Raw genomic sequence first — 26,917 nt, 5'->3', positions numbered from 1 at the left:
TGGTGCAACCACTCTGGAAAACAGTGTGGAGGTTCCTCAAAAAATTAAAAATAGAAATACCCTATGACCCAGCAATAGCACTGCTAGGAATTTGCCCAAGGGGATACAGGACTGCTGATGCATAGGGGCACTTGCACCCCAATGTTTATAGCAGCACTTTCAACAATAGCCGAATTATGGAAAGAGACTAAATCTCCATCAACTGATGAAGGGATAAAGAAGATGTGGTTTATATATACAATGGAATACTACTTGGCAGTGAGAAAGAATGTAATCTGGATATTTGTAGCAACAAGGATGGAAGTGGAGAGTATTATGCTAAGTGAAAAAAGTGAGGCAGAGAAAGACAGATACCATATGTTTTCACTCATATGTGGATCCTGAGAAACTTAACAGAAGACCATGGAGGAGGGGAAGGAAAAAAATAAGTTAGAGAGGGAGAGCACCAAACCATAAGAGACTCTTGAATACTGAGAACAAACTGAGGGTTGATGGGGAGTGGGAGGGAGGGGAGGGTGGGTGATGGTCATTGTGGAAAGCTCCTGTTGGGAGGAGCACTGGGGGTTGTATGGAAACCAATTGGACAATAAATTTCATATTAAAGAAAAATTATATATATATATATATATATATATATATATATATATATATATATATATATATATAAAAGAGGCATTTGAACTTGGCCTGACTAGTATTAGAGGGACAACTGTGGGATTTAAGGAAAAGTAGTAAAAATATGAAACTGGATTTGGGGACATACAATTGGGCTATAACTGATTTCTGGTCAACAATGGAAAAGTAAGATGTTACTGGAATGGTGCTACTTAGGAGACAGAATTTCTTCAAACGGAAGAACTGGCTCAAGGGAAAAGGAGAATTGATGAATCCAAGATATCTTAAAAAATGAACAAAGAGATTCTGAGGAGTTATTAGGTAAATACTTGAAACAGATCTACCACTGAATTGCACACTTTAAAATGGCTACAGAGGTAACGTGTATTTTATGAATATTTTACAATTAAAAAATGGAGGAATTATGTTTTAGTCTTGAGAATCACATATGGTTCATTTATATCTGAGAAAAATCTAGTATATTGCTGTAGCTCAAAGAACACAAGATTTATTTTTTTATTTTATTATTTTTTAAAGTTTCTTTATTTGAGAGAGTGGGAGAGGGGCAGAGAGAGAGAATCCCAAGCAGGCTCCTCACTGTCAGTGGGGAGCCTGATGTGGGGCTTGAACTCATGAACTGTGAGAATAGGACCTAAGCCAAAATCAAGAGTCAGATGCTTAACTGACTGAACCACCCAGGTGCCCCTAGATTTGATTTAAATTTATTAAAATTGATTTTATTTAAAAAATCAAAAAGAATTGACTCTCTCTCTGCCCCTCCCTGCTCACTCGCTCTCTCTCTCTCTCAAAATAAATTTTAAAAAAGGGAGGGGAGGGTACATGTGTAGCTCAGGTGGTTAAGCATCCAACTCTTGACTTCGGCTCAGGTCATGATCTCATGGTTGGGTTTGTGAGTTTGAACCCTAAATGGGGCTATGTGGTGACTGCGCAGGGCCTGATTGGGATTCTCTCTCTTCCTCTCTTTCTGCCCCTCCCCTGCTCACTTGCGCTCTCTCTCTCTCTCTAAAAAAGAAAGAAAGAAAGAAAGAAAGAAAGAAAGAAAGAAAGAAAGAAAGAAAGAAAGAAAGAAAGAGAAAAAGAAAAAACAAAAGAAAAGACTAAAGCAATCCTGGGTCTAATATTTGGTGTGGGATCTTTGGAACACTAACTCTGAAATCAGGAGTACTCATCTGTGAAACAAGGTTGATTTGATAAAGAATTTCAACAAAATATATATATATTTTAAATTTAGGAGTACTATATCTAATCTGGACAGAAACAAAGTTTTTTAAATAGCATTCTATTATACTGTCCAATAAACATACAAGCATTCAAAATATTTAAGAAATAGTCTAAGTTATCAGTGAGAAAATAAAATGACCACAATGCTCCCCAAAATTGGCTCACTAGCATTTCATTTCTCTGTATTACACAATGGTTCATAATACAAGCTAGGAAAAATTACTATAGGCTAATTAGCAGTTGACCAATGACTAAAAGAATGTTTTTAATTCACTGTGAATACAAAATAAACAAGTCAAATCCCTGTGAATTTAAAGCAAATTTAGTTATTGAACGACAGTAGAAAGCACTCAACAAGCATACTTACCAACCCCGAAGAACTTTAAAAGAACATGGCCTGAATGAAGTCAAATCAGAGATTTCTTCTGTAAAATCTACACATTCACCCTGGAACCCTGGTTTACTGAATGCTTTGAGCTAGGAGAACAATAACACAACAATTTAATAGGAAATAACTGTTTGACATTATCACAAAAGCAAATGAAAACCTTTTATTTCCTATATTTATTTAAAAAATTCAGCAAAATATGAGACAGAATTTTATCTATTACCAATGAATCGAGGTTAAGGGTGATCTGCTCTTTAAACTCCCATTGTTTGTTTCCTTACCCATTTCCAGCAATGTCACCATTTATTTACTATTTTCATCCATCTTTTGCATCAGATTCTGGGCACAGGGTCCCAGAAAAAAATTCTACCTGTAAGATTAAATCAGAATCCTTCTTCCACTAAAATGTGGTCCCTGTCTATTGTGTCAAACAAGCATTATCCCTTGTCGTGAGATGACATGCATAAAATAAGAAGCGATGTAGTGTTAAATACGAAGGCAGTTTCAGCTAGTATGAGGGGTGGTTAGTATTAAGTCTTTTCTCTTCCCAAGTCTTGCTGATCCAGTTAATAAAAGGTTGAAGCATGAAGGCATGCCCCTACGTGGGCCTGACAACACAGGAGCAGATGGCAGAGAAAATAATGACAAGATTTCTGGAAGATTTACGGTGAACAAAGAAAGACATCCATGTCTTGTATTTTAGCTAAGAGACTTCTGCTTACTGTTAAGAATATCTTAAATGTACAGCTTACTGTTTAATATATAAACACATTTCTACTTCAGTCCTTTTTGTCAAGAAAAATCCATGAAATCTCCAAGTTATTCCCTTCAGACCAGAAATACAATAATCTGCAACTCTAGTGGCCTTGAATCTACATAATAGGAAAGAAAAAGTTAATGAGCCCTATAAATATTTCAAAATACATGGGAGCCTTGAAATAACACAGCCCACAGGTTCACCCTGCACTGACAGGCCCGCATTGTAGCTAAAAATGCATCATAATGAGCGCTGGGCAGCATTGTCCTTTTTCCTGCTCACGCTGTATCAAGAACAAGGCTTCTTTGAGCAGTTGATGTTTGCCTCCTTCATCTTCCCAAGAGCCCTCTTAGAGGCTGATGGCCTCTAAGTTCTGTGCAACTGTGTCTTGACTGTCTTCTTCTGCTCTGACATCAAAGACCAGAGAAAACCAGGGAGGTGGGGGAACGGATTCCCCTGGACCATCCGTGGCTTGCACAACATAACTTCCTATCGTGAAACCAGTCTGCATTTGGAGCATTAAAACACCAGCTACTCCCTCCCTTAAGGAAGTTTCTATCATGATCCTTCTAGTGGATACAGAGGGTAGTAAGAAAAATGAAGTCCAGAACGAGACAGACCTGTGCAACAATTTCTCATGTAAGCACAATTTTATGTGTCCGGGGAAACTGCCGGTAATTTCCTTGATAAGAACACACATTTTGGTTAGTTTATACGCTACATGTTTTAACTTAAAGGCTTATAAAAACATTAGATTGAGAAGTATAACACAATTTAACTTCCAAAAATGTGTAGTAATTTTTTCTATATGCAAGTATTATCTTAATTCATGATAAGAGTTGGAAAAGCCACATGCAAACAGAGGTCACGGCTGTCTTGTTCACTGTGCAAATACCCAGTTTTTATACTGCTGAGCTTAAGATTTATACTTCAGTTTATCACCATGAAGCCATGAAATCCCAGACAAGTGACAGTGCAAGGTAAACATATTTCAGATGGTCTATGTTGTAGCCAACTCTAGTGTTTAATCTGTCTTCATAAGCAGAAGCATTAATTAAAATACACATAGACACACACACTTGCCATCAAGTACCTTTTTGATTCGATGCGTTAGAATGTTCTTTGCCCAAACAAAAAAAAAGCAGGCTTAATGCCAATCTGAACTTATTTTATTTTTACTCTCAAAATAAGATGTCATATGGTTCACCCAAAATTTGTCCAGCCCCAGAAAAGTAATGCCTCACTCTGATGACCTTATGAATGCCTCAACAGAACATTCTCATGATAATGTTCTGAGATTGGTCCATACAGAAACCAATTCTGTGATTATTAATTATAATTAAATTGTGGTTTCTACTCTTAGTGAAATTAAATAACAGGACCTTGGTAAAATTAAGTCCTGGGAAAAGCCAGGTGGATAAATCACTATTTTGGTTTCCTTTCCAGATAAATGGAGAATGTACAAAGTAACTCAGATAGGATGCTTAGAATCAAGGCAAAAATATAAACAAGAGATGAGTTTATTTCAAACAAACCTGTGCCATTTAGGTATGGCTCGATCCCTACCAGCCTCCCAAACGGAACTGTATGGATGCAAAAACAAAACAAAACAAAACAAAAAACAAAAAAAACAAACCACATACCACAGTTTTGCAGTGCAAACTGCCTTTTCACACACATTATCATACCTCTTTAGAACTACTCTATCAGACAGAAACTATCACTACTTTATGAACTTTTTGCAGAAATATTTTTTATTATGTACTTTTCATTTGTGATATATGTGAATAAATGTAATAGGTCTTTAATATGACAAACTAAGAACTCAAAATTTTAATTACTGACCAAACACATAAGTTGTGCTCAATTTATTTCACACTATCAGAATAAATTTTTCATTGTAACTTCATTTATTCCAATGCTAAAACAATTTTTATGAGAAACTTTTATCCTACCTAAATAAGACCTTGTGCAGCCTTTTGGACCTCCTTTACACAAACATGTTCATTATTAAACAAAGAACAGTCTTGTTTCTATTTGTTTCTATTCTACTATTACATCACACTGTCTCCTACTGTCCTGTTTTGTACTCCTCACATCAAATGTTTACTACACAATAATTTTATTGCCCTGATTACTCGTAAAGGGTTTTCTTTACTTAGATAATTAGCTCTTCCTGAGTATTTCTAGTCTTTGGATTCTGTAAAAATGATCTGGTTGTAGCACCATGAAGAAGTGTTTTCCTCTGGTACCCTTGAATCTTACTAGCCTAAAGCTGTCACCTTCCTGTCCCCCATACAGGATAACAGTAACCCCAACTGTTAAAGATGCTGTGATCACTCTAAAATTCAATGTGGCCAAACTATCCAATACAAGAAAATATCTAGAGTTGCTTTTTCTCAGATAGAATCATATATAAAATGGAACAGAGGTTCAAAATTTAAAGAAATCAAAACTTCTACCAATAATATTTCAAATGCACTTGAAAAAGATTCTAGGAAGAAAAAAAAGGTCCTCAGTTATATCAAAGGGAATAACTGTTTAGAATTTCTAGAGAATGGTGCCTGACTATACCTCTTTGAAAGCTAAACTCACTTTTATAAGATTTAATCTAGTGAGATGTCTGATGTTCTGCTAAGACAAAGAGGTGATGAAATTATGAACATAATTCATATTCTGTTTTTATTTGGGGAAAAAATGAAAAAATTAAATGCCAGTGGTATTATGAAGAACTATATAATGATGCTGTATATTTTGAGTTGGCAATTAGACTTAGTGATTGATCTTCAGCCATAGGTAAAATAATAATCTTCTGCATTAAAGGAGGTGTTCTGGGTCTCAAATAAAACAGATCTCATCATAATATGGTAACACATCAGAACTAATATATTTATTAGAGGAACATTCATGATGTGTATTTATCTCTGTATACATACATATTCTGGCTTTTCCCTTCTTAGGTTGCTTGAGGTTCCCTTTAAAATCACCAGCACAAAAAAAGAAAAAAAAAATTCTTCTTTGACTTCAACTCTGAGATGTCATTTCCTTATTCCTTAGCGAAAATAACATCTGAAATAGTCAATGTGACTATCACAGCTATTTGTGAAGAAGAAAATACTTTCTAGTTACTGAATGGAACCAGAGTGTCAGCCAAGATCCTTTCCCCTAAGTAAAAACAAGCAAAACATTCTGAAAATGTGGTCCAATAGAAATAATAAGAGCTTTGATACTGGGTAAACTAAGGAGGCTTTGTCTTCTTCACGTTACTAAATACTCAGCTATCATATACCTGTCAGAAACACTTATTTCACAAGGCTATGGCTGAGCCATATCCAGAAATATGAAGTGGGGCTCATTTCACTGGGCGTTTCCTGCTGCTTCCTTTCTCTTCAAGTTGGACTGGAAATACTATAAAGAAAATCCTCGGAGCAATCTGCTCCAAACAAGGAAGTCCATAAAAAAGAACAGGAATGTAGGAGGGAAAAACAGCACTTAAAGGAATGTGACTTTTAGCTGCACTTAAAAACTTAGAAAATGTGCAGTTTGGAATTATCTCTGTTTAACTCTTTAACTACTCATGTTGATTCCTGTACAAGTGCTTTAAAAGTCTGCTGTTGGAGTTTTCAAAGATTCAAAATACAGATCTGGCAGGAAGTGTCTCTGAATCAACAACTCAATTATATTCAAAAAGGAAATGTTCCCAATAGGACTTGAACTAATCAGAAAATAAGAAAACCTGAAAACATACTGTGAACAGAAACATGGTTACAATGAAGTTGACTTGAAATACAGAAACACTGGCAAGAACATGAAAAATATACACACTCAGAGAAAAAGACTTAGCTTCATCTAAAGCCAGCAAATGTCCAGTATTTAAGCTTAATCACTCAATTGGCTTCTTTTCTCAAATCTGTTATTTAAAGTGAGACAGAGGAAGGAAGCAATGTCTCTTATCCCCTCTCCCTTCTATGGATGTACTGATTATACCACAGGTCTTACTCTGATGTAAAATCCTGAAAATGTGGTTTGAGTGGAGTCAGATACTAAAAAATGCCTATTTTGTTATTTCTAGCTGTGTGAAATGACACTTAAATTCCAAATCTTGGCTTTCTCATCAATAACTGGGATTAATTTTGACCTTACAGAGTTATCACAAGCACAAATTAAGCATAATTTGTAGCCCTCAATGGATCATAAACAAACGTTAGGCTCCAGAGTATTGTTCAATCCTTCAAACCATGAACACACTAGAAATAAACAAGGAGGGCTGCAACTTTGCTAGCACTTTTAGGAAATATGTGATTTAGGTTATTAGAAATACATTTACATAATAAGCATGCCAAGACAGCCATTTTTCCACGTTAAGTTTGCTCCTCCAAACACAGGATAACATACTGTGCTGAATAAGAATGACACTGAATGGGGGCACCTAGGTGGTTCAGTTGGTTAAACCATCAGACTCTAGATTTCGGGTCAGGTCATGATCTCATGGTTTGTGAGATCCAGCCCTGTGTCAGGCTCTGTGCTTGCAGTGCCAGGGCCTGCTTGGGATTTCTCTCTCCGTCAATCTCTGCCCTTCCCTCATGTGACCATGTGTACATGCACACTCTCTCAAAATAAATATATAAACTTAAAAAAATATATATGACATTGAAAAATGAACGGGCAATAGGAAAAGAGTGGCAGAGATTCAAAATGACCCCAAAGAGGTCAGAGTTAAAGCTCTATGAGGAGAAACCAAAAGGAAATATGGTAAGTCCAGGCCAATGCAACCAGTAACAAAGAGGGACACTCTTCTGCCTGTGGGTACCAAGTACGATATAAACTGTCCTGTCATATAGACCTAAGAAATTTATCTGAGGGAAACAAAGAATTGAGATATTGAGACAAAGGGCACAAATGTTTTTAGTAAATAAAAAAATTTTCAAACATACCAAATGGGGAGGCTCATTTATTCCAAGTGGTTCCTGAAACATATATTAAAACATTTTAAAAATTGTAATCATATAATCTTACTTATCTTTTCGAAAGTTTGAAAATACCATTTGAAAAATGAAAAAAAAAGTAATTTACTAGATTTCTTGAACTAGTTATGACCTTCAAATAACTGAATTATCTTGATTTTAGTACTCATTACTAATTCCTTTTGAGTAATGTAGCTGGGAAAAAAATATGTGCCTCAATGTCCATCAAACAGAGTCTGAGCTTCCTGTCATTACCTTTCCCACCACTACTTCATGGGCACCCTTCTTGTTCTGTGTTGTTACACACAGAACACTCTTTCCTAACCACACGCTTTCCTAACTTCATGATTTGGTACATGAGATTATTCCCTCTTTGAGGACTGCTTTTTCTGCCCCACATCATCGTGTGACTAAACTGGTTTTAACCCTAAAGATATCACTCAACACAACCTCTTCTTGAGAAGAGGCCTGCTGCCCAACTCCCAGGCTCTGAGTGCTCCTTCACAGGTTCCCCCGCACTGCCTACACACCTCACCTCCTCACTCATCACACTACAATCAGTCATCTATATATCAATCTCCTCAAAGAGACTGAGACCCATCAGGGCGATCCTATTCATCTTTTATCTCCAGTGATCAGTAGTGTCTGGCATATGAAGCACCAAATAAATACTGTTAAATGAATGAAGTGATCAAATTACAGGCATCTCATTGATGTGTTGATACCACCTACTATCAGCTCCCTAAAGAATCTAAAGCAATTAATATGCTATTTCGTTTTCTCTGTATATTCACATAACATAATCCAGCAGTTTCATGTTTAAAAAGCCTGTTCTACATGTTCAGCTGTACACTGTTACATGCTCTAGAATTGGTTATGGTCATAGCTGACTCACCAGTTGGATAGGTCGTATGGACATGATTATATTATTTGATCCTCCCCAGTCAAAAAAGCATTTGTATTTTCCTTTCTCTAAAATGTACTGTTCTCCACAAAAGAACTTCTGCTGGTAGGCAACCCATCTAGCAGGAAAAAAAAGAAAAAGAACAGAGATGATACAGAATCGAGCAAACAAACCAACAATTTTAAAACCAAAGAACCTCTCAAAGTTCTCAGAATGGGAGAAAACTTACACGCCACTTTTAACGTGAATGGATCTGGTTTCACTGCCAAAGCCGATTTCTTCCAAGTCAGAAATTTCCTGATTTGTAATGTCAATAAACTTCCCACTTTCTAGGTCAGATTCAAATAGTGTGATAGAGGATTCTATAAAATTCTAAAAAGAGGAAGAAGAAAGTTAAAGAGAGCATAAGGATTTTGTTCTATAGATTGTTGTACCTTTGCACAATTTTCATACTTGGGATTTCACACACATAACTCCAGGAGGAATTTTAAATGTGACTGGAAACAATTTTGATAGTTAGTACTTTTAAAGCTTAAAGAAAAAAATAAATCCCAATTTACTTTACCAGGAAATCAACATTGTTATATAAGTGGAAATTAATCAAGAGTTGGTAAATGGCTGGGACTTACAGGCTATTATATGTTACACTACTTATAAAGGAAACCAAAGTTTCACTTGTGCCTCAAAAGTGAAGCCACAACATGGAGCCAAGAGTAAATACAAAATGTACAGTGGGCATTTTGTGGGAGAGGATTTTATAAGCTTAAATGTAAAAGAAAAAATGAAATTTCCTTGACCATAGATTAAAAAAGTTAAAATGAGAGGAAAATTTTGAAGTTTTTATACATAATATATTTACAACAAAAATATCAGAAAAATTTTAAGATCCAAGTTAATAAATCCACGAAGGACACAGACAATTCACAAAAAAGACTGGCATTAAAAACAAATATGCAAAAGTCCAATTTCACCAGTAAAAATTAAGAAATTCAAATTAAAATCCTTAGATACAATTTTCATTTTTTAAAATAAGGAGGTTGTAAAAATCCAGTTTTATCTGGAAACATTCCTGGTAAAAAAATAAATTGGATGGGGGCACCTGGGTGGCTCACTTGGTTACACATCTGACTTTGGCCCTGGTCATAATCTTGTTGTTCTTGAGGTCAAGCCCCACGTTGGGCTCTGTGCTGACAACTCAGAGCCTGGAGCCTGCTTCTGATTCTGTGTCTCCCTCTCTCTGCCCCTTACCTGCTTGTTGTCTCTGTTTCTCAAAAAATGGATAAATGTAAAAAATATACATATAAATTGGATAGCAATTTTAGAAATTTATTTATTTATTTATTTATTTATTTATGGAGCCTCTGGCACTTAATACTAAAAGAAACTATTTTCTGTAATATTTTTATTTATTAATTTATATATATAATTTATTGTCAAATTGGTTTCCATACAACACCCAGTGCTCATCCCAACAGGTGCCCTACTCAATGCCCATCACCCACTTTCCCCTCTCCCCCACCACCCATCAACCCTCAGTTTGTTCTCAGTATTCAAGTGTCTCTTATCATTTGCCTCCTTCCCTCTGTAACTTCTTTTTTTTCCCCTCTTCCCTTCCCCTCCGCCCTCGATTAAGTTTCTCAGGATCTACATAAGAGTGAAACAAATGGTATTTGTCTTTCTCTGCCTGACTTATTTAACTTAGCATAATACTCTCCACTTCCATCCACATTGCTACAAAAAGCCAGATTTCATTTTTTCTCATTGCCAAGTAGTATTCCATTGTACATATAAACCACATCTTCTTTATCCATTCATCAGTTGATGGAGATTTAGTCTCTTTCTATAATTTGGCTATTGTTGAAAGTGCTGCTATAAACATTGGGGTGCAAGTGCCCCTATGCATCAGCACTCCTGTATCCCTTGGGCAAATTCCTAGCAGTGCTATTGCTGGGTCATAGGGTATTTCTATTTTTAATTTTTTGAGGAACCTCCACACCGTTTTCCAGAGTGGCTGTACCAGTTTACATTCCCACCAACAGCACAAGAGGGTTCCCATTTCTCCATGTCCTCGCCAGCACCTATAGTCTCCTGATTTGTTCATTTTAGCCACTCTGACTGGCGTGAGGTGGTAGCTGAGTGTGGTTTTGATTTATATTTCCCTCATGAGGAGTGATGTTGGGCTTCTTTTCAATGTGCCTGTTGGCCATCTGGATATCTTCTTTAGAGAAGTGTCTATTCATGTTTTCTGCCCATTTCTTTACTGGATTATTTGTTTTTCAGGTGTGGAGTTTGGTAAGCTCTTTATAGATTTTGGACACTAGCCCTTTGTCCGATATGTCATTTGCAAATATCTTTTCCCATTCTGTTGGTTGCCTTTTATTTTGTTGTTTCCTTTGCTGTGCAGAAGCTTTTTATCTTGATGAGGTCCCAAGAGTTCATCTTTGCTTTTAATTCCCTTGCTTTTGGGGATGTGTCGAGTAAGAAATCGCTGTGGCTGAGGTCAGAGAGGTTTTTTCCTGCTTTCTCCTCTAGGGTTTTGATGGTTTCCTGTCTCACATTCAGGTCCTTTATCCATTTTGAGTTTATTTTTGCGAATGGTGTGAGAAAGTGGTCTAGATTTAACCTTTTGCATGTTGCTGTCCAGTTCTCCCAGCACCATTTGTTGAAGAGACTGTCTTTTTTCCATTGGATATTCTTTCCTGCTTTGTCAAAGATTAGTTGGCCATACGTTTGTGGGTCTAGTTCTGGGGTTTCTATTCTATTCCATTGTTCTATGTGTCTGTTTTTGTGCCAATACCATGGTGTCTTGATTATTACAGCTTTCTAGTAGAAGCTAAAGTGTGGGGTTGTGATGCCTCCCGTTTTGGTCTTCTTCTTCAATATTACTTTGGCTATTCGGGGTCTTTTGTGGTTCCATACAAATTTTAGGATTGCTTGTTCTAGCTTCGAGAAGAATGCTGGTGCAATTTTGACTGGGATTGCATTAAATGTGTAGATTGCTTTGGGAAGTATTAACATTTTAACAATACTTATTCTTCCAATCCATGAGCACGGAATGTTTTTCCATTTCTTTGTATCTTCTTCAATTTCCTTCATAAGCTTTCTATAGTTTTTAGCATACAGATCTTTTACATCTTCGGTTAGGTTTATTCCGAGATCTTTTATGATCCTTGGTGCAAGTGTGAATGGGATCAGTTCCTTTATTTGTCTTTCTGTTGCTTCATTATTAGTTTATAAGAATGCAACTGATTTCTGTACATTAATTTTGTATCCTGCGATTTTATTGAATTCATGTATCAGCTCTAGCAGACTTTTGGGGGAGTCTATCGGGTTTTCCATGTATAGTATCATGTCATCTGCAAAAAGGGAAAGCTTGACTTCATCTTTGCCAATTTTGATGCCTTTGATTTCTTTTTGTTGTCTGATTGCTGAAGTTAGAACTTCCAACACTATGTTAAACAACAGCGGTGAGAGTGGACATCCCTGTCGTGTTCCTGACCTCAGGGGGAAAGCTCTCAGTTTTTCCCCACTGAGGATGATAATTAGCTGTGGGCTTTTCATAAATGGCTTTTCGATGTTCCAGTATGTTCCTTCTATCTTGACTCTCTCGAGGGTCTTTATTAGGAAAGGATGCTGTATTTTGTCAAATGCTTTCTGCATCAATTGACAGGATCATATGGTTCTTATCTTTTCTTTTATTAATGTGATGTATCACATTGACTGATTTGCCAATGATGAACCAGCCCTGCAGCCCAGGAATGAATCCCACTTGATCATGGTAAATAATTCTTTTTATATCCTATTGAATTCAATATGCTAGTATCTTATTGAAAATTTTTGCATCCACATTCATCAGGGATATTGGCCTATAGTGCTCTTTTATTGCTGGGTCTCTGTCTGGTTTGGGAATCAAAGTAATGCTGGCTTCATGGAATGAGTCTGGAAGTTTTCCTTCCCTTTCTATTTTTTGGAACAGCTTGAGAAGGCTAGGTATTATCTCTGCTTTAAATGTCTGGTAGTATTCCCCAGGGAAGCCATCTAGTCCTGGACTCTTATGTGTTGGGAAATTTTTGATAACTGATTCAATTTCTCGCTGGTTATGGGTATGTTCAAGTTTTCTATTTCTTCCTGTTTGAGTTTTGGAAGTGTGTGGGTGTTTAGGAATTTGTCCATCTCTTTCAGGTTGTCCAGTCTGTTGGCATATAATTTTTCATAGTATTCCCTGATAATTGCTTGTATTTCTGATGGATTGGTTGTAATTATTCCATTTTCATTCATGATTTTATCTATTTGGGTCCTCTCCCTCTTCTTTTTGAGAAGCCTGGCTAGAGGTTTATCAATTTTATTTTTTCAAGAAGCCAACTGTTGATTTCACTTATCTGCTCTGTTTTTTTAGATTCTATATTATTTCTGCCGTGATCTTTATTATTTCTCTTCTTCTGCTGGGTTTGGGGTGTCTTTGCTGTTCCGCTTCTAGTTCCTTTAGATGTGCTGTTAGATTTTGTATTTGGAATTTTTCTTGTTTCTTGAGATAGGCCTGGATTGCAGTGTATTTTCCTCTCAGAACTGCCTTCTCTGCATCCCAAAGCATTTGGATTTTTGTATTTTCATTCAAGTCTATCTGATCCAATGTATCATTTGGGGCCCTTGTTTCTTTATTGATTCTCTGTCTAGACGATCTATCCCATTGCTGTAAGTGGAGTATTAAAGTCCCCTGCAATTGCCACATTCTTATCAATAAGGTTGCTTATGTTTGTGATTGTTTTATGTATTTGGTGGTACCGAATTCGGTGCATAGACATTTATAACTGTTAGCTTTTTCTGATGGATAGACCCCATAATTTTTATATAATGCCCTTCTTCATCTCTTGTTACAGCCTTTAAATTAATGTCTAGGTTGTCTGATATAAGTATGGTTACTCCAGCTTTCTTTTAACTTCTAGTAGCATGATAGATAGCTCTCCACCCCCTCACTTTCAATCTGAAGGTGTCCTCAGGTCTAAAATGAGTCTCTTGTAGACAGAAAATAGATGGGTCTTGTTTTTTATACATTCTGATACCCTATGTCTTTTGGTTGGAGCATTTAGTCCATTTACATTCAGTGTTATTATTGAAAGATATGGGTTTAGAGTCATTGTGATATCTGTAGGTTTCATGCTTGTAGTGGTATCTCTGGTACTTTGTGGTCCTTGCAACATTTCACTCACAGAATCCCCCTTAGGATCTCTTGTAGGGCTAGTCTAGTGGTGATGAATTCCTTCAGTTTTTGTTTGTTTGGGAAAACCTTTATCTGTCCTTCTATTCTGTCCTTCTATTCTGAATGACAGACTTGCTGGGTAAAGGATTCTTGGTTGCATTTTTTTTTTTTCTGTTCATCACATTGAAGATTTCCTGCCATTCCTTTCTGCCCTACCAAGTTTCAGTAAATAGGTCTGCTACTATCCTCATGTGTCTACCTTTGTATGTTAAGGCCCTTTGATCCCTAGCTGCTTTCAGAATTCTCTCTTTATCCTTGTATTTTGCCAGTTTCACTATGATATATCGTGCAGAAGATCGATTCAAGTTACGTCTGAAGGGAGTTCTTTGTACCTCTTGGATTTCAATGCCTGTTTCCTTTCCCAGATCAGTGAAGTTCTCAGCTATGATTTGTTCAAGTATACCTTCAGCCCCCTTCTCTCTACTTCTGGAATTCCTATGATATGGATATTGTTCCATTTGATTGCATCACTTAGTTCTCTCGAATTCTAATTCTTTCCTCATACTCCTGGATTTTTTAATCTTTTTCTCAGCTTCCTCTTTTTCCATAATTTTATCTTTTACTTTATCTGTTCTCCCCTCTGCCTCTTCAATCCATGCTGTGGCCACTTCCATTTTATTTTCCATCTCATTTATAACATTTTTTAATTCATCATGACTATTTTTTAGTCCCTCGATCTCTGTAGCAATAGATTCTCTGCTGTCTCTATGCTTTTTTCAACCCAGCAATTAATTTTATGACTATTATTCTAAATTCTTGTTCAGTTATATTGGTTAAATAGGTTTTGATCAATTCGTTAGCTGTTGCTACTTCTTGGGATTTGTTTTGAGGAGAATTCTTGCGTTTCATCATTTTGGCTAGTTTTCTGTCCCTTATGCATTTTAAAAGCTTGTTGTGGTCTTTGCACCTGTGAGCACTGCTATATTAAAAGAGGGTCATACACTGTCCAGGGCCTGTCCCTTCAGGAGTTGTTTTTTCGGAGATTGTTACTTGCTCTCTGTTGTTGTGTTTGGTTATTTTATTACCCTACTCGTAGTGATATTTTCGATCCTCCACTAGGTGTGCTTTGATTTGTTCCTTGGAGTAGCCCTATCTTCTTTCAAGCTTCCCCATTTTCTTCCTACTAGATTCAGTCTCTTTTCCTCCTAGGCTCTGGTGTTCATAGTCTTTTGGCTTTTGCACTTCTTTGTTGGCAAGCCACGGGAAGTACGGATCCTCCTACTTCTCTGCCATGTTGGCCGAGACCCTAAAAACCTTGGTGAAGAAAACCACGATGTAATGATGGCATGACCGAAAGTTGAAAATAATTTACAAATACATTTTAGAAGAGTGATATTGTTTAACTCTCTGATATTTTTGGTAATGTCTTTTTTTTAGCTAGCAAAAGTTTCCTGAAACTAAATGATGGGGAATTTATATTCAAAGATGAATTTTTTTTTGTAATACCAAAAAGTTGTAAATAGTGCAAATACCCAAACGACGCATAAGCATAAATCTTTATACATCTACCTACCACCTGATGCATTATACTTACTACTGGCCAAGAGCTTTATGTGTTTTATTTCCAAAAGAGCTACCACATGAGATTATATTACCATCATTCTCATTTTCCAGCTAAGGAAGGGGAGTAATTTGCTTGAAGTAACACAGCTACTGAGGGGCAGAGACTGAATTTAAGTCAAAATCTATATCTACTCACCTTAATCACTGTCAGGATGAAAGAATAGGACAAAACCTCTCACTTATAAAACTGATAAGATGATAAGCATGCAACCCCCCCCCCCAACTTTTCATAAAAGAAGACTAGTAGGAAAAAAACTCAAGAGTGGTTGGGTCCAGAGAAATTGGATAATTTTAACCTACCTTTTTTACAAAACTTTGTAACAGATATACTTTTTAATTGGAAAATACAGAATACATTATTTTTTAACTCTTTTTTTTAATGTTTATTATTTTTGGGAAAGAGGGAGACAGTGTGCGCAGGGAGGTGCAGAGAGAGAGGAAGACACAGAATCTGAAGCAGGCTCCAGGCTCTGAGCTGTCAGTACAGAGCCTGACACAGGGCTCAAACTCACAAACCATGAGATCATGACCTGAGCCGAAGTCAGATGCTTAACTGACTGAGCCACCCAAGAACCCCAGAATACGTTATTTTTAAAAAGAACTGTGGTAGGGTCCTCTTCCAAAGAAAGAAGAAAAAAAAAAAAGAAAAAAACACCTCAAGGCAACCTTGTTATTTGTATACTTGACAACCTCCATCCCCACCCTGTAACATAAGACCACTTAATCAGAGTAAGTTTGTGTGTCACCATATATGGGAGATAAAGAAATAAAAAATATATAAGAACCTGTGCCATATGGCATTTGGGGCTCAGTTCTTTGGGTACAAACCCAACTGAGCAGTGCCAGCAGGAATAAAGTTGCTTCCTGAAAAGAAAAGCCTCGGTTTCATGACTCTCTGTGCAAGAATCCTGCTACATCACTTGGGGGCTCGTCCAGGATTCAGAGTCGGTGAGTTGCCACCTCCTTTGCCACTGGGAATGCGAACCATCGGGGCACCAGCAGAGGCTGGAGCCAGCAGAGCACTTGATCCAAAGGAGACTAGCCCTCCTGGCGTGCTGGGGAGAGGACCCTGTGTGCGCTAATGGAACCCATGAGGCTCAGGAACCAGCTAAGGGAGCACCCATCAGACTGGTAAAAACCTGGGTTCGTTTTGGTAGACCTGCAAGAGGCAGAAGGGGAGCCTGATCACCTCCCAGAGTCACACTAGTAATTCCACAAGGGACAAGGAACAAAGCTGCAACTCTAAGGCACTGGGCGCTGGGTGGCAGGTTGGAGTTGCCATGTGACTGTGTCTGGGGACTTTTCTCTATTTCCTGGATCAATGAGTATGATAATTAGAGCCAAGTGTCTCTGGTTATTCTATATCAGAACAGGGACTTTAAGGAATATTCCCAAGCAGCTCCCAAAACTCCTTTTGTTTCAGGGAAATTCCTTGCCTTCTCTGGACTGACATTTACTGCCTAAGTCCACTGGTGGAAAACAAAAGAAACTGGTGCCTGCTCCTCTGTCCAAGCTGACAAGATTTAAAACTGCGAATTGTCTTTCTCTGCCTTCCGCTGGCACCTTGTCTTTTCTGCGTTCCCCACCCCCCACCCCTCCTGTTTCTACACCACTTGGGGGGTGGCCTGCATAACTGGCTCCTCAATGCCTCTGGCACCATCAGCTCCTCCTCCCACCCAAATGTCCAGGATCAAAGATTTCCACGTCAGATTTCCCCACCAATGTTCCAGGTAAAGATTAACCATGGGGAAAGGAAAAAACTGTGTTTCACGGACCCAGGTAAAACGTATTCAGTGTTTAAGCTAATTTAAGTTTGTTAGTTTAAGACAGTGTTTATCAACATTGAACACACACACACACAAACAAACTTTTATTCAACCTAGATTTGCTGAAGATCAAATAGGTTCATGTTATCTCTGTTCTAATTTGCTAAAAAAAGGATGACTTAAAGTGATGGTTAATTTTGTCTGTCTCAAAGTTTTCATGGCTTTCAAAGTCTTTGGTAACCTAAAATGTTAAAGTTTTGCTCGCATGATAAATTGAGATTTAATTCATTAGATATCTAACAAGAGAGTAGGTTTGTGCTTCTCACTTGTTGCAAAAAACTAAGGGTATTTGGAATTGTTAAAAAAAAAAACATGCTTTGTGCTTAATGTATTCATAAGTTTGCCATCTAAAAAAAAATTCTGATGTAACATTGTTTGTAATTGGTTACTACTTAGTTTTCACTGGAGACTAAGGTTTCTAAGAGTTAAAATTCTGCTACATGTAGTTAAAACTGATAAAAATTAGAAAAGCAACTCTGTATGTAGAGAAGTAGGAAATATAAAAAAATGTAAGAAATAGAAATATGTATTTTTTTGAAGGTAAAAGAAAGTAATTTTGTCCTAAATGAGACTGGTTATTTGGAGAGAAATGGCTTGGGACAAAATCTAAATGCAAAGAAAGGTTGTAAAAGGTTTGTGAAGAAAAATCTTTAAAAAGACATTTAATGTGTGATCAGGAAGGACCAAGGTTAAAATAAATGGATTTTAAAAGTACACGGGGTTAAGATTAAAATTCCTCCTCGTTTGATCCAAAGGCTGGGAAAATGATGGCAATACTCTGGTGCCAGCCTCCAAATCCTCCACATTTGTGTTATTCCTGTTCAGCAGAGGAATGGACGCCTTTGCCGTGTGAGGGATGGATGATAAATGAAGGGCTTTTACTAAGATACATGGGAGCCATTTTACTAAACTTAGCCCGTTGTATGCCAAAAATGGATATCCACATGGCTGAAACATTTATGTGGGCATTGTTGAGAAAGGCAGGGAAATAGACCTTGACTTTGGCTCTTTAACCCCTTCCCTCAATGGCCAATGATTGATATGTAAGTTACTGCTGGGCCAAAATAAAATTAGTGCATCCTACAACAACCAAGAAAATATTGCTTGGTCACAGTCCATACCTCCAACATACCCCCAAGGTCCTACAGGCAGGAAATAGAGGGGCCAAAACAACAAAACAAAACAAAAAACAGGAAAGACCAGGCCAGCTCTCAGAGGTAGAGTCAAGCCTGGTTAAGAATGACTACTCCCAGCAACTCAGAGACTGACAGGGCTTTTGGCTGCCAATCGCATAGCCAGCCGAAACAAGGGGCCAGGAGGTGAGGTTTCTCCTGGCAGGCTATAGGAAATTGAGATAAGGGACAACTTTCTTCCTTTTTCCTATAAATGGGTAATTCCCCATCCAAGGCCATTACTCCATTGGAATGCATTATGATTCATTTCTTTGCATAAAGGCTTGGCTCCCATACAAATTGGAAGAGAGAACCTGGCCCCCAGAGGAACATATCAATAACAATACTATCCTACAATAGGAGGTGTTTTCAAATGTGAAGGAAATGGGGAGAATACCCCTATGTTCATTGTTTTTGGGCCTTAAAAAAATTAAGATATAATAATTTTGTTAAGTCAGACTCTTAATGAGACAGATGTTTTAAAAAAAATTAAGGAAATATAAGATTTAACCCTTAAATTATGCTAAATTAGCCACTATCTTACAAACACAAAATGAGAGCTCAACGGCCTTCCTGGAGAGGTTGAGGGAGGCTCTCATTAAATATACGGCTATCTCCCCTGACACCCCTAAGGCTGAGATAACTTTATAGAACAAATTTGTCACTCAGTCAGCCCTAGATATTCAGAGAAAAATGCAAAAATTGGCTGTTGGCCTTGAAGGGACTCTGGAGGAGCTCTTATAAGCTGCCAATTGGGTATTACAAACAAAACAGAAAAGGAAGCTTAAAAAAAAAATCTGAGGCCTTAATTGTGGCCTTACGTACTATGTCAGACCAGACTTCCTGAGGTCCTGGCACCAAGTGCCATTTATATGGCCATTCAGAGCACAAAAAGGAGAAGGTCCTCAGAGGGGACAACCAAAATGAACACCCCATTAGCCATGCCCCTATGTGGAGACAATCACTGGAGAGCTGAACACCCCTCAGGGACCTCTATCTGTGAGGGTTCAGATAACCAATGTCCCTGGAAGGGACTAACCGGGGCCTGGGGCTCTTCACGGTGGCTCCCCTAAACCAACTGTTTATCAGAAACCCAGAACCTCAGGTAACTCTAAATATGGAAGGAAAACTAATTTTCTGCTTAACACCAGAGCTACCCTTTCTGTCCTCCTTTCCACTCCAGGCCAACTATCCAAACACAGCACGACAACTAGAGGCATCTTTGAAAAACTAAATTTTTCTCTCAGACCCTGGGATGTATATGAGGAAACCTACTTTTTTCTCATTCTTTACTGATAATGCCAGAGAGCCTTACTCCTTTGCTAGAAAGGAACATTGTAACTAAATTAGAGACTATGGTGCTACTAACTCCAGGACAGATAAACAATTATGTGTTTTTGGAAATTACTGGATATTATATGTGTTTTGGAAATAACTGGATATTAAAGGGTTCAGGAAAATAGTTTGCTGCTAAATCAATTATTAAAGGAGACTCAATCACACCTACTCTCTCCAAAAAATAAATAAATAAACTGGGGTCTAACTCCTAAACACTGTCTCTAGCCCTTGGAATGGTTACAAACAAGCAGGGCAATTACTATTACCAAGCTCACAGAGCTAAAAGATGATTAAAACACAGCAGCAGGGCTTCTATTTAGGGAGGGACAAAACTTATCAAATGGCCCAAAGATGTTTACTAGAAAAAATTTGTCAAGGACAGTTCTCCAAGTAGTATCAGGCTGTGAAGTACGTCTTAGAAACAATCCTTTCAACCACAAACTTGCTTTCCCAGACAGTCAAGGAACTGGAGACTATCCAGGAAAGATTAACAATTAGGTCTCACTCAGATGCCAAGGTCAAAAAAAAAAAAAAAAAAAAAAAAAAATCCACCATCTGTTTGTATGGGTTAATACTTTTATTAATTGGATAGAGGCCTTCTCCTACAAGACAAAAAAAGGCACAAAAAGTAATAAAAATTCTGCTTTATAAAATAATACCCAGGTTTGGCTTACCTAAATATTTACAAATTAATAATGGTAAATGGCTGCCTTGACTCTTTCTCTAATAGAACTCCTGGCTCTTAAAAAAGTTTTACACATCAAAATAAAGCAGACTGTCTGCTTATACTCAGCAAAACTCTAACACCTCACAAGGATTACATGCCAAACTCTTAAAAATAGAGCCACCATTGATTACTTACTGCTCCTGCTTCTCCATCACTTGGGTTATGAGAGATTCCCTGACATATGTTGTTTACAAAGTCAGGGTCTCTCCTAGATTATTTGACAGGTTTGGAAACTGTAGACATTATCTTAAGACGCCATCTTATTGGTCAATATAATCTTTACTTTGTGTTTTTCTCTTTATGTCTACTAATGTTTATGCCACCTCATACCTGCCAGCCTTCCTGTAAAACCATACTGTGGTCCATTCGACCAACCCTTGGGTAGACTAACTGCTGTACCCCTATACCGTCCCTTAGCTTGAAGAAGCCAGAACGGTCATCATCCCTGTTCCTTAACAGTAGTTACAGGCCCTATGCCAGGGGAGAAATAAATAGGGGAAGGGTTAACATTAGGCAGGGAGAGATAAGGGACCTTCAGGGAAAGACTGCAGCTGCAAGTGGGAGGCTAAAAAAGCAGATGGGGTTCTCCCCTTATAAAATCCTTTATGGGCACCCTGTCCCCATTATCAAGGGCATAAGCAGGGGATCTAAATGAGATAGACAATCTAATCCTAAAACAACAGATACGGGCCCTTGGCTTTACCCTAACCACCTTTCACCACTGGGTCAGGGAACGATTACCTGTGAATCTGCCTACAGATGCTCACCCCTTTAAACCAGGAAATGCAATATGGATAAAGTAGTAAAATGTCCAACCCCTAAAGCCTCTCTGGAGGGGAGCATTCACTGTCACTTTGTCCACCCCTACTACAGTAAAGGTAGCCGAAGTGGGTCCCTGGATTCATCACAGCAGAGTGAAGCTGGCATCTTGAAACTGGGAATGCATTCCTGATCTATCAATGCTGTACAAGCTGACCATATGGAAGAAGCAATATGCAACTCCAGAGGCTCCAAGAAACTGCAGCCCTGCTTTAGTCACTCCAGAAGCTGACTAATCCATGCATGGCAGAAGCTTGAGGAATCGATGTCCTTAAGTCCAAAAGACTGTCTTTATTTTCTATATGTTTCCTTACTGTGATGCACTATCACACCTTGTTTCCCACTACCATTGTGATTCCTGCTCTACTCTTTTCCATAGGTTGGCAGAGGCTGCCTCGGCTGGCTAAAAATGTGATGAGAGGTTTTTGTTAACACTCACCTTCCTTTTGGGAATAGACTATTTCGCTGGTACCTACATGGGGAAACAATGGCCTTAAGAGACTAAAAATTAGATCCCCACAAACCTTATAGTAAAACAAAATACCCCAGTCCTACTATTGGGGTTTGGCTTCTTAAAAGCTCAGTTACTGGAAAAAAAACTGTCTTGCCTAGTGGAGAAAAGTTCATTGTCATCTGTTAAAAACTTAGCATGCCTATGCCAAAGATTTTATAACTCAACTGTCCGAAAAACCCAATGGTGAGGGACCTCAGGTCACCTTGAGCCAGATCCCCACCCTTTGTCTAACTTCTCCCATCTCTGAGAGGCCTGAGACAATGTCAACACAGGCATCAAAGGCGAGTCCCAGGTGGACTATGCTAGATATGTGCAAAGACAGCCTATATACTACTTCCCTCAGTCTGGTCAGGGTCATATGTGCTGGAAACTACTCATCCATCTTTCTTCCTCTCCCACTTGCTAGAGAGAAGTATTTGGGATTCCAAGTATATGGGGACAGGGAGACTCAAAGAAAGCAGCGTGCCTTACAAATGAATACTCACAAAGATAATAAATGGCCTCTGGAGCATATAATCCATGATCATGGCCCTGCCACCTGGGCAGAGGATGGGTATTGCGGCTACTACACTCCTATTTACATGCTAAACCGCATAATTAGACTGCAAGCAGTTGTAAAAATTGTAACAATGAAACTGCCAGAGCTCTTAACTTACTAGCCAAGCAACAAACCAAAATGTGCAATGCCATCTATCAAAATTGCTTGGCCTTAGATTACATGCTTGCTTCTGAGGGAGGTGTTTATGGAAAATTTAACTTGAGCAACTGCTGCCTACAGATAGGTAATGAGAGGAAAGTCCAAGAAGAGATCACGGATCAAATGAAAAAGGTTTCTCGTGTCCCAGTCCAGACCTAGAACGACTGAAAGCCTGGGGAGTTATTTGGAGGATGATTTTCAACTCTCAGGGGATTCAAAATCCTCATGGGAATTATCGTCCTAATTTTAGGAGGCTGCTTAATCCAACCTTGCTTAGCTCCCCTGGTTGTAGTCTGCCTCCAATCTCATTGAGGCCATAATTAAAGAAAAAAAAAAAAAAGCCACTCATGTAATGATGTTATAAAAATTTAAACCTCTAAACCAAGACGACGCTCTTTGACCCTAAATAGAGGGGTCTGAGCATCAGAGTGGGTAATGTGGTAGGGTCCCCTCCCTAAGGATTAAAAAAAAACAACAACAAAAAACTCAAGGCAACCTTGCTATTAGTGCACTTGACAACATCCCTCGCGACCTTGTAACATGAGACCACTTAATCAGACTATGTTTGTGTGTTACCATATATGGGAGACAAAGAAGTAAAAAATACATTAAAAACTATGCCACGTGGCATTTGGGGCTCAGTTCTTTGAGGACGAGCCCAACTGAGGGGTGCCGGCAGGAATAAAGTTGCTTCCTGAAAAGAGAAGCCTCAGTGTCACGACTCTCTGTGCGACATTACTGCTAGAGAACCAAACTCTCTTCCTCTGTCCCTACTATTTCGTTGTTTGTAGATTAGTCTTAGACCTATGGAAAATGTTAGCAACTTCTGTAAGTCTAAACAATATCAATTTTCTCCTGCTTTTAATACGTTATAAATCTAATTAAGAATAGATTTCGAGGATAAACATTCACCTTACATGAACAAGCAAACAGTGTCAAAAACGACCAAAGCATCTATCAGAAGAAAATACATTAAAAAAAACCTCTCATTTACTACTTACTTCTCAACTTCCAAGGAATTAAAAACTTCATATCAATGGATCAAATTTCATTTGAGACTTCAGGATAAAAGAGAAAGGCTTTTTACCTGAAATGTTTATTATAATTCATAACCCATAATTGTGTTTTTAATCCCTTCTTGACAGTAAACCTTTGGAACCTGACAATATGTGTTACTTTCATTACCTTCACAAGGTTCTTAAATAAAAATGAGAGTTGGGTGAATTTATTTCACATCACTGTCACCATCCCTTCTTTTTAAAATTTTTCTTTTTTCATGTTTATTTATTTTGAGAGAGAGACAGAGCGCGAGCAGGGGAGGGACAGAGAGAGAGGGAGACACAGGATCCAAAGCAGGCTCCAGGCTCTGAGCTGTCAGCACAGAGCCCGATGCGGGGCTCAAACCCACGAACTGTGAGATCATGACCTGAGCCAGAGTCAGAACTTAACCGACTGAGTCACCCAGGCTCCCCACCATCCCTTCTTTTATTAATATAACACTTTATCCTTAAAATACCTGTACTTGTTATCATTGAGCTCCCCTAAATCCTAATTTTATATATATACATGTAATATACATGCATATACATGTGTACACATGTCTATCTTGAGAAAGATCAACCATTTTCCAGATACAAATATAAAAGTATAAAAATATATTAAAAAATATATATATATACATAAATATATAAAATGAAGCCTTTAAATGTTCCGTAAGTGATTTGCCGTAAAGTCCCCAGGACAAGCCTTTCAACTGAAATATGCACAACTGGGTGGCACACCAGCAATCCTGGTTATACTGACAACACAAATTTTCACCACCCGAAGAAGCTGAACATGCCTGTTTCTTGTAACCTGTAAGTATAAAACAAGCTCAAAGTGGCTGTGAGGATACAATGTGAGGATTAGCTGAAAGGAGCCCCATCTGGGTCCTGGTCAAGGAACTGGTACTAACAGTAACTAACCAAGCAGGCCCAAGAGCTCCAGGAGAGTCTATAGCAGTTCTTAATTACATGGCCCTCTCCTCCCTTACTCTGGTAACTCTGGAATGCTCCATATCTGCTTTTACTTCTTCTGCCCCTACAACTGTTCTCTACTCCCTGTTAGGGTTGCAGGAATAGGGGAGCAAGGATAAGCTGAAACGCCATGGGTCACATATTGGAGTAAAATGAGACAAAGACATAAAAAGACAAATACAGACATGTGTACATGTGCTGTATTTGTGACCTTTCATTAAGAAATAACTGTGTTATGATGTTATGTACTTTACTTGAGCAATGATTTGCACAAATCCTACTGTGTGGGCTGTGCAAGAGTGAACTGGGAAGCAGGCAACAACAATGCAGCCTGGAAGCTGAGCAGAGGAGGGACCCACTGTCACAGGATCCAGTGTCAAGTGTAAGAACTGACTGCTGCCATATGCTTGTGGATTCACAAACAAATTTCCTCATATGGATTGAGTTTGTGTCCTTCCTACTCTGTCTGCTATTCTCAGAGACCCGGCCAAGGGCCACAGGAGCCTCTTAAGTGGCATCGCTGTCCTCTTTCCATCTTCTGCTTTTGTTTACTCAAGGCTTTTCTTGCCTTACAGCTTTTGCCTTCTATCTTTTTCTAAGTACCTTTCTGAGCCACTTTCCTTTTTTCACTCTCTGCATTCTTCACTCAAATCTACCAAATATACAGTATCTGATCTAGTGGACTAGTTACCATCAATATGGTGTCCCTACTGGGCAGAGCTCAAACTCTAACCCAAATCCAATCACCTGGGGCTAAATCTCCTGGGGATACATGTATGAAGTGTGATATAAAACACACAAAAAACTACAAAAACCCAAACCCACAACTTCTAACTGCCTTGTTCAAGAGGAGATTGTAATAGGCACTTAAGAGTCATGTCCAGAGTAAGCATCATGAGATTTCTATGTTACTAGCATCCCTGCTTTGCCAGGTGCAATTATATAATTTTGAAAGTCACACAGATTAAAGTGGAGCTCTGTTGCTTGAGAAGAATGAATAATGATGGAATGATCTAAAATTTGTACTCCATTTTATATTTTTAAAGCACTTATGTCCAAGGGAAAATCTGGATAGCTTACTCTGGTAAGCTATCTCTGGTCCAGAGATCCCCATTGTCAGAAAAAATGAGCAGATGCTTTGGGACCAAAGATAAGTCTTTAAGGATTAGTAAATTGGGTGTTTTTAAATTCCATACAATCCCATAGCTGATCTGCCCTGGAGCTCTTGTGCTAAAACCCCTGGTGGGCAAAGCATTATGAGACACCAGTGGAGAATTGGTATATACATTTATTTAGGAGAAATAATGGTCTCCCCATTGCATACCACCTGGTTTCAGAGACCTGAAAAGAGGCCCCAGGTCTGAAAATCCTAACAAAAGCAAATCCAAAAGTTAAGCTAGTATAAAACTGAGGGGAAAATATCGAGGAAGCCAAGGAATAAAAATTCCTTGTTTAATCTCTGGAGTCTAAATACTCCTATATTCTTCTGGACCTCTCCTTAAAAAAAAAAAAAAGAAAAAAAAAAAAAGAAATTAACTCAAAGTCAGTATGTCTGACTGCCTCATTTGGAATTAGAAACATATTTCCTGTTGTCTTCTCCAAGCACTCCAAGACACAGATCACATTATCCCTAAGGAACATGTCCAGAATTTGACCTTAGTAGATTCACAGTGTTCTACATTCTGAAGCCAGGACATTAGAAAACTGTATTGCATTATGCAACTTTTCTATCTTCTTCTTTATTTTGTTTTATATTACTTTAACTTAGATCTTACATGTAGTGCATCATTCTTTCCCAGGTTAGGGACACCTGAAAATCTATATGGGGAAAAAGATGTCTCATGTCAAATCTACCTGCTAACCTATGTAGGTTACGACAACCATGAGAGGTTTAAATCTTATGTCTAACAATACTGTGTCTTAAATTTAAAATTTTTCAGAGAGAGTAGATCTTATGTATTATCACAAGAAAAAAAAATAATAATAAAGGAGCAGGAAGAAACTTTGGGAGAAGATGGGTATGTCTGGTCTTGATGGTGGTAATGGTTTCCCCAGTGTAGACATGTCTGCAAACTCATCGAGTTGTAGATGTTAAATATGTACAGCTCTTTATATGTCA

General features: G+C 38.1%; 1 protein-coding gene across 3 annotated transcripts in view; it reads right to left on the bottom strand.

The window, feature by feature from the left end:
* The window catches only part of CRYBG3 (crystallin beta-gamma domain containing 3), a 130,232-nt gene that overhangs the window by 31,303 nt on the left and 72,012 nt on the right, over positions 1–26,917 (bottom strand). For all 3 annotated transcript variants that reach the window (XM_023238882.2, XM_023238885.2, XM_023238883.2), the window contains 4 exons: positions 9,100–9,242; positions 8,862–8,988; positions 7,937–7,969; positions 2,225–2,334 (listed from right to left, as the gene is read on the bottom strand). In XM_023238882.2, coding sequence (XP_023094650.2) covers positions 2,225–2,334; positions 7,937–7,969; positions 8,862–8,988; positions 9,100–9,242 — 413 coding nt within the window. The remainder of the gene's footprint in view (positions 1–2,224; positions 2,335–7,936; positions 7,970–8,861; positions 8,989–9,099; positions 9,243–26,917) is intronic.

The sequence above is a fragment of the Felis catus genome, chromosome C2 (genome assembly GCF_018350175.1).
Source record: "Felis catus isolate Fca126 chromosome C2, F.catus_Fca126_mat1.0, whole genome shotgun sequence".
NCBI classification, from domain to species: domain Eukaryota; kingdom Metazoa; phylum Chordata; class Mammalia; order Carnivora; family Felidae; genus Felis; species Felis catus.
The sequence above is the reverse complement of the archived record's forward strand: the minus strand, read 5'-3'. Positions and strand labels throughout refer to the sequence as shown.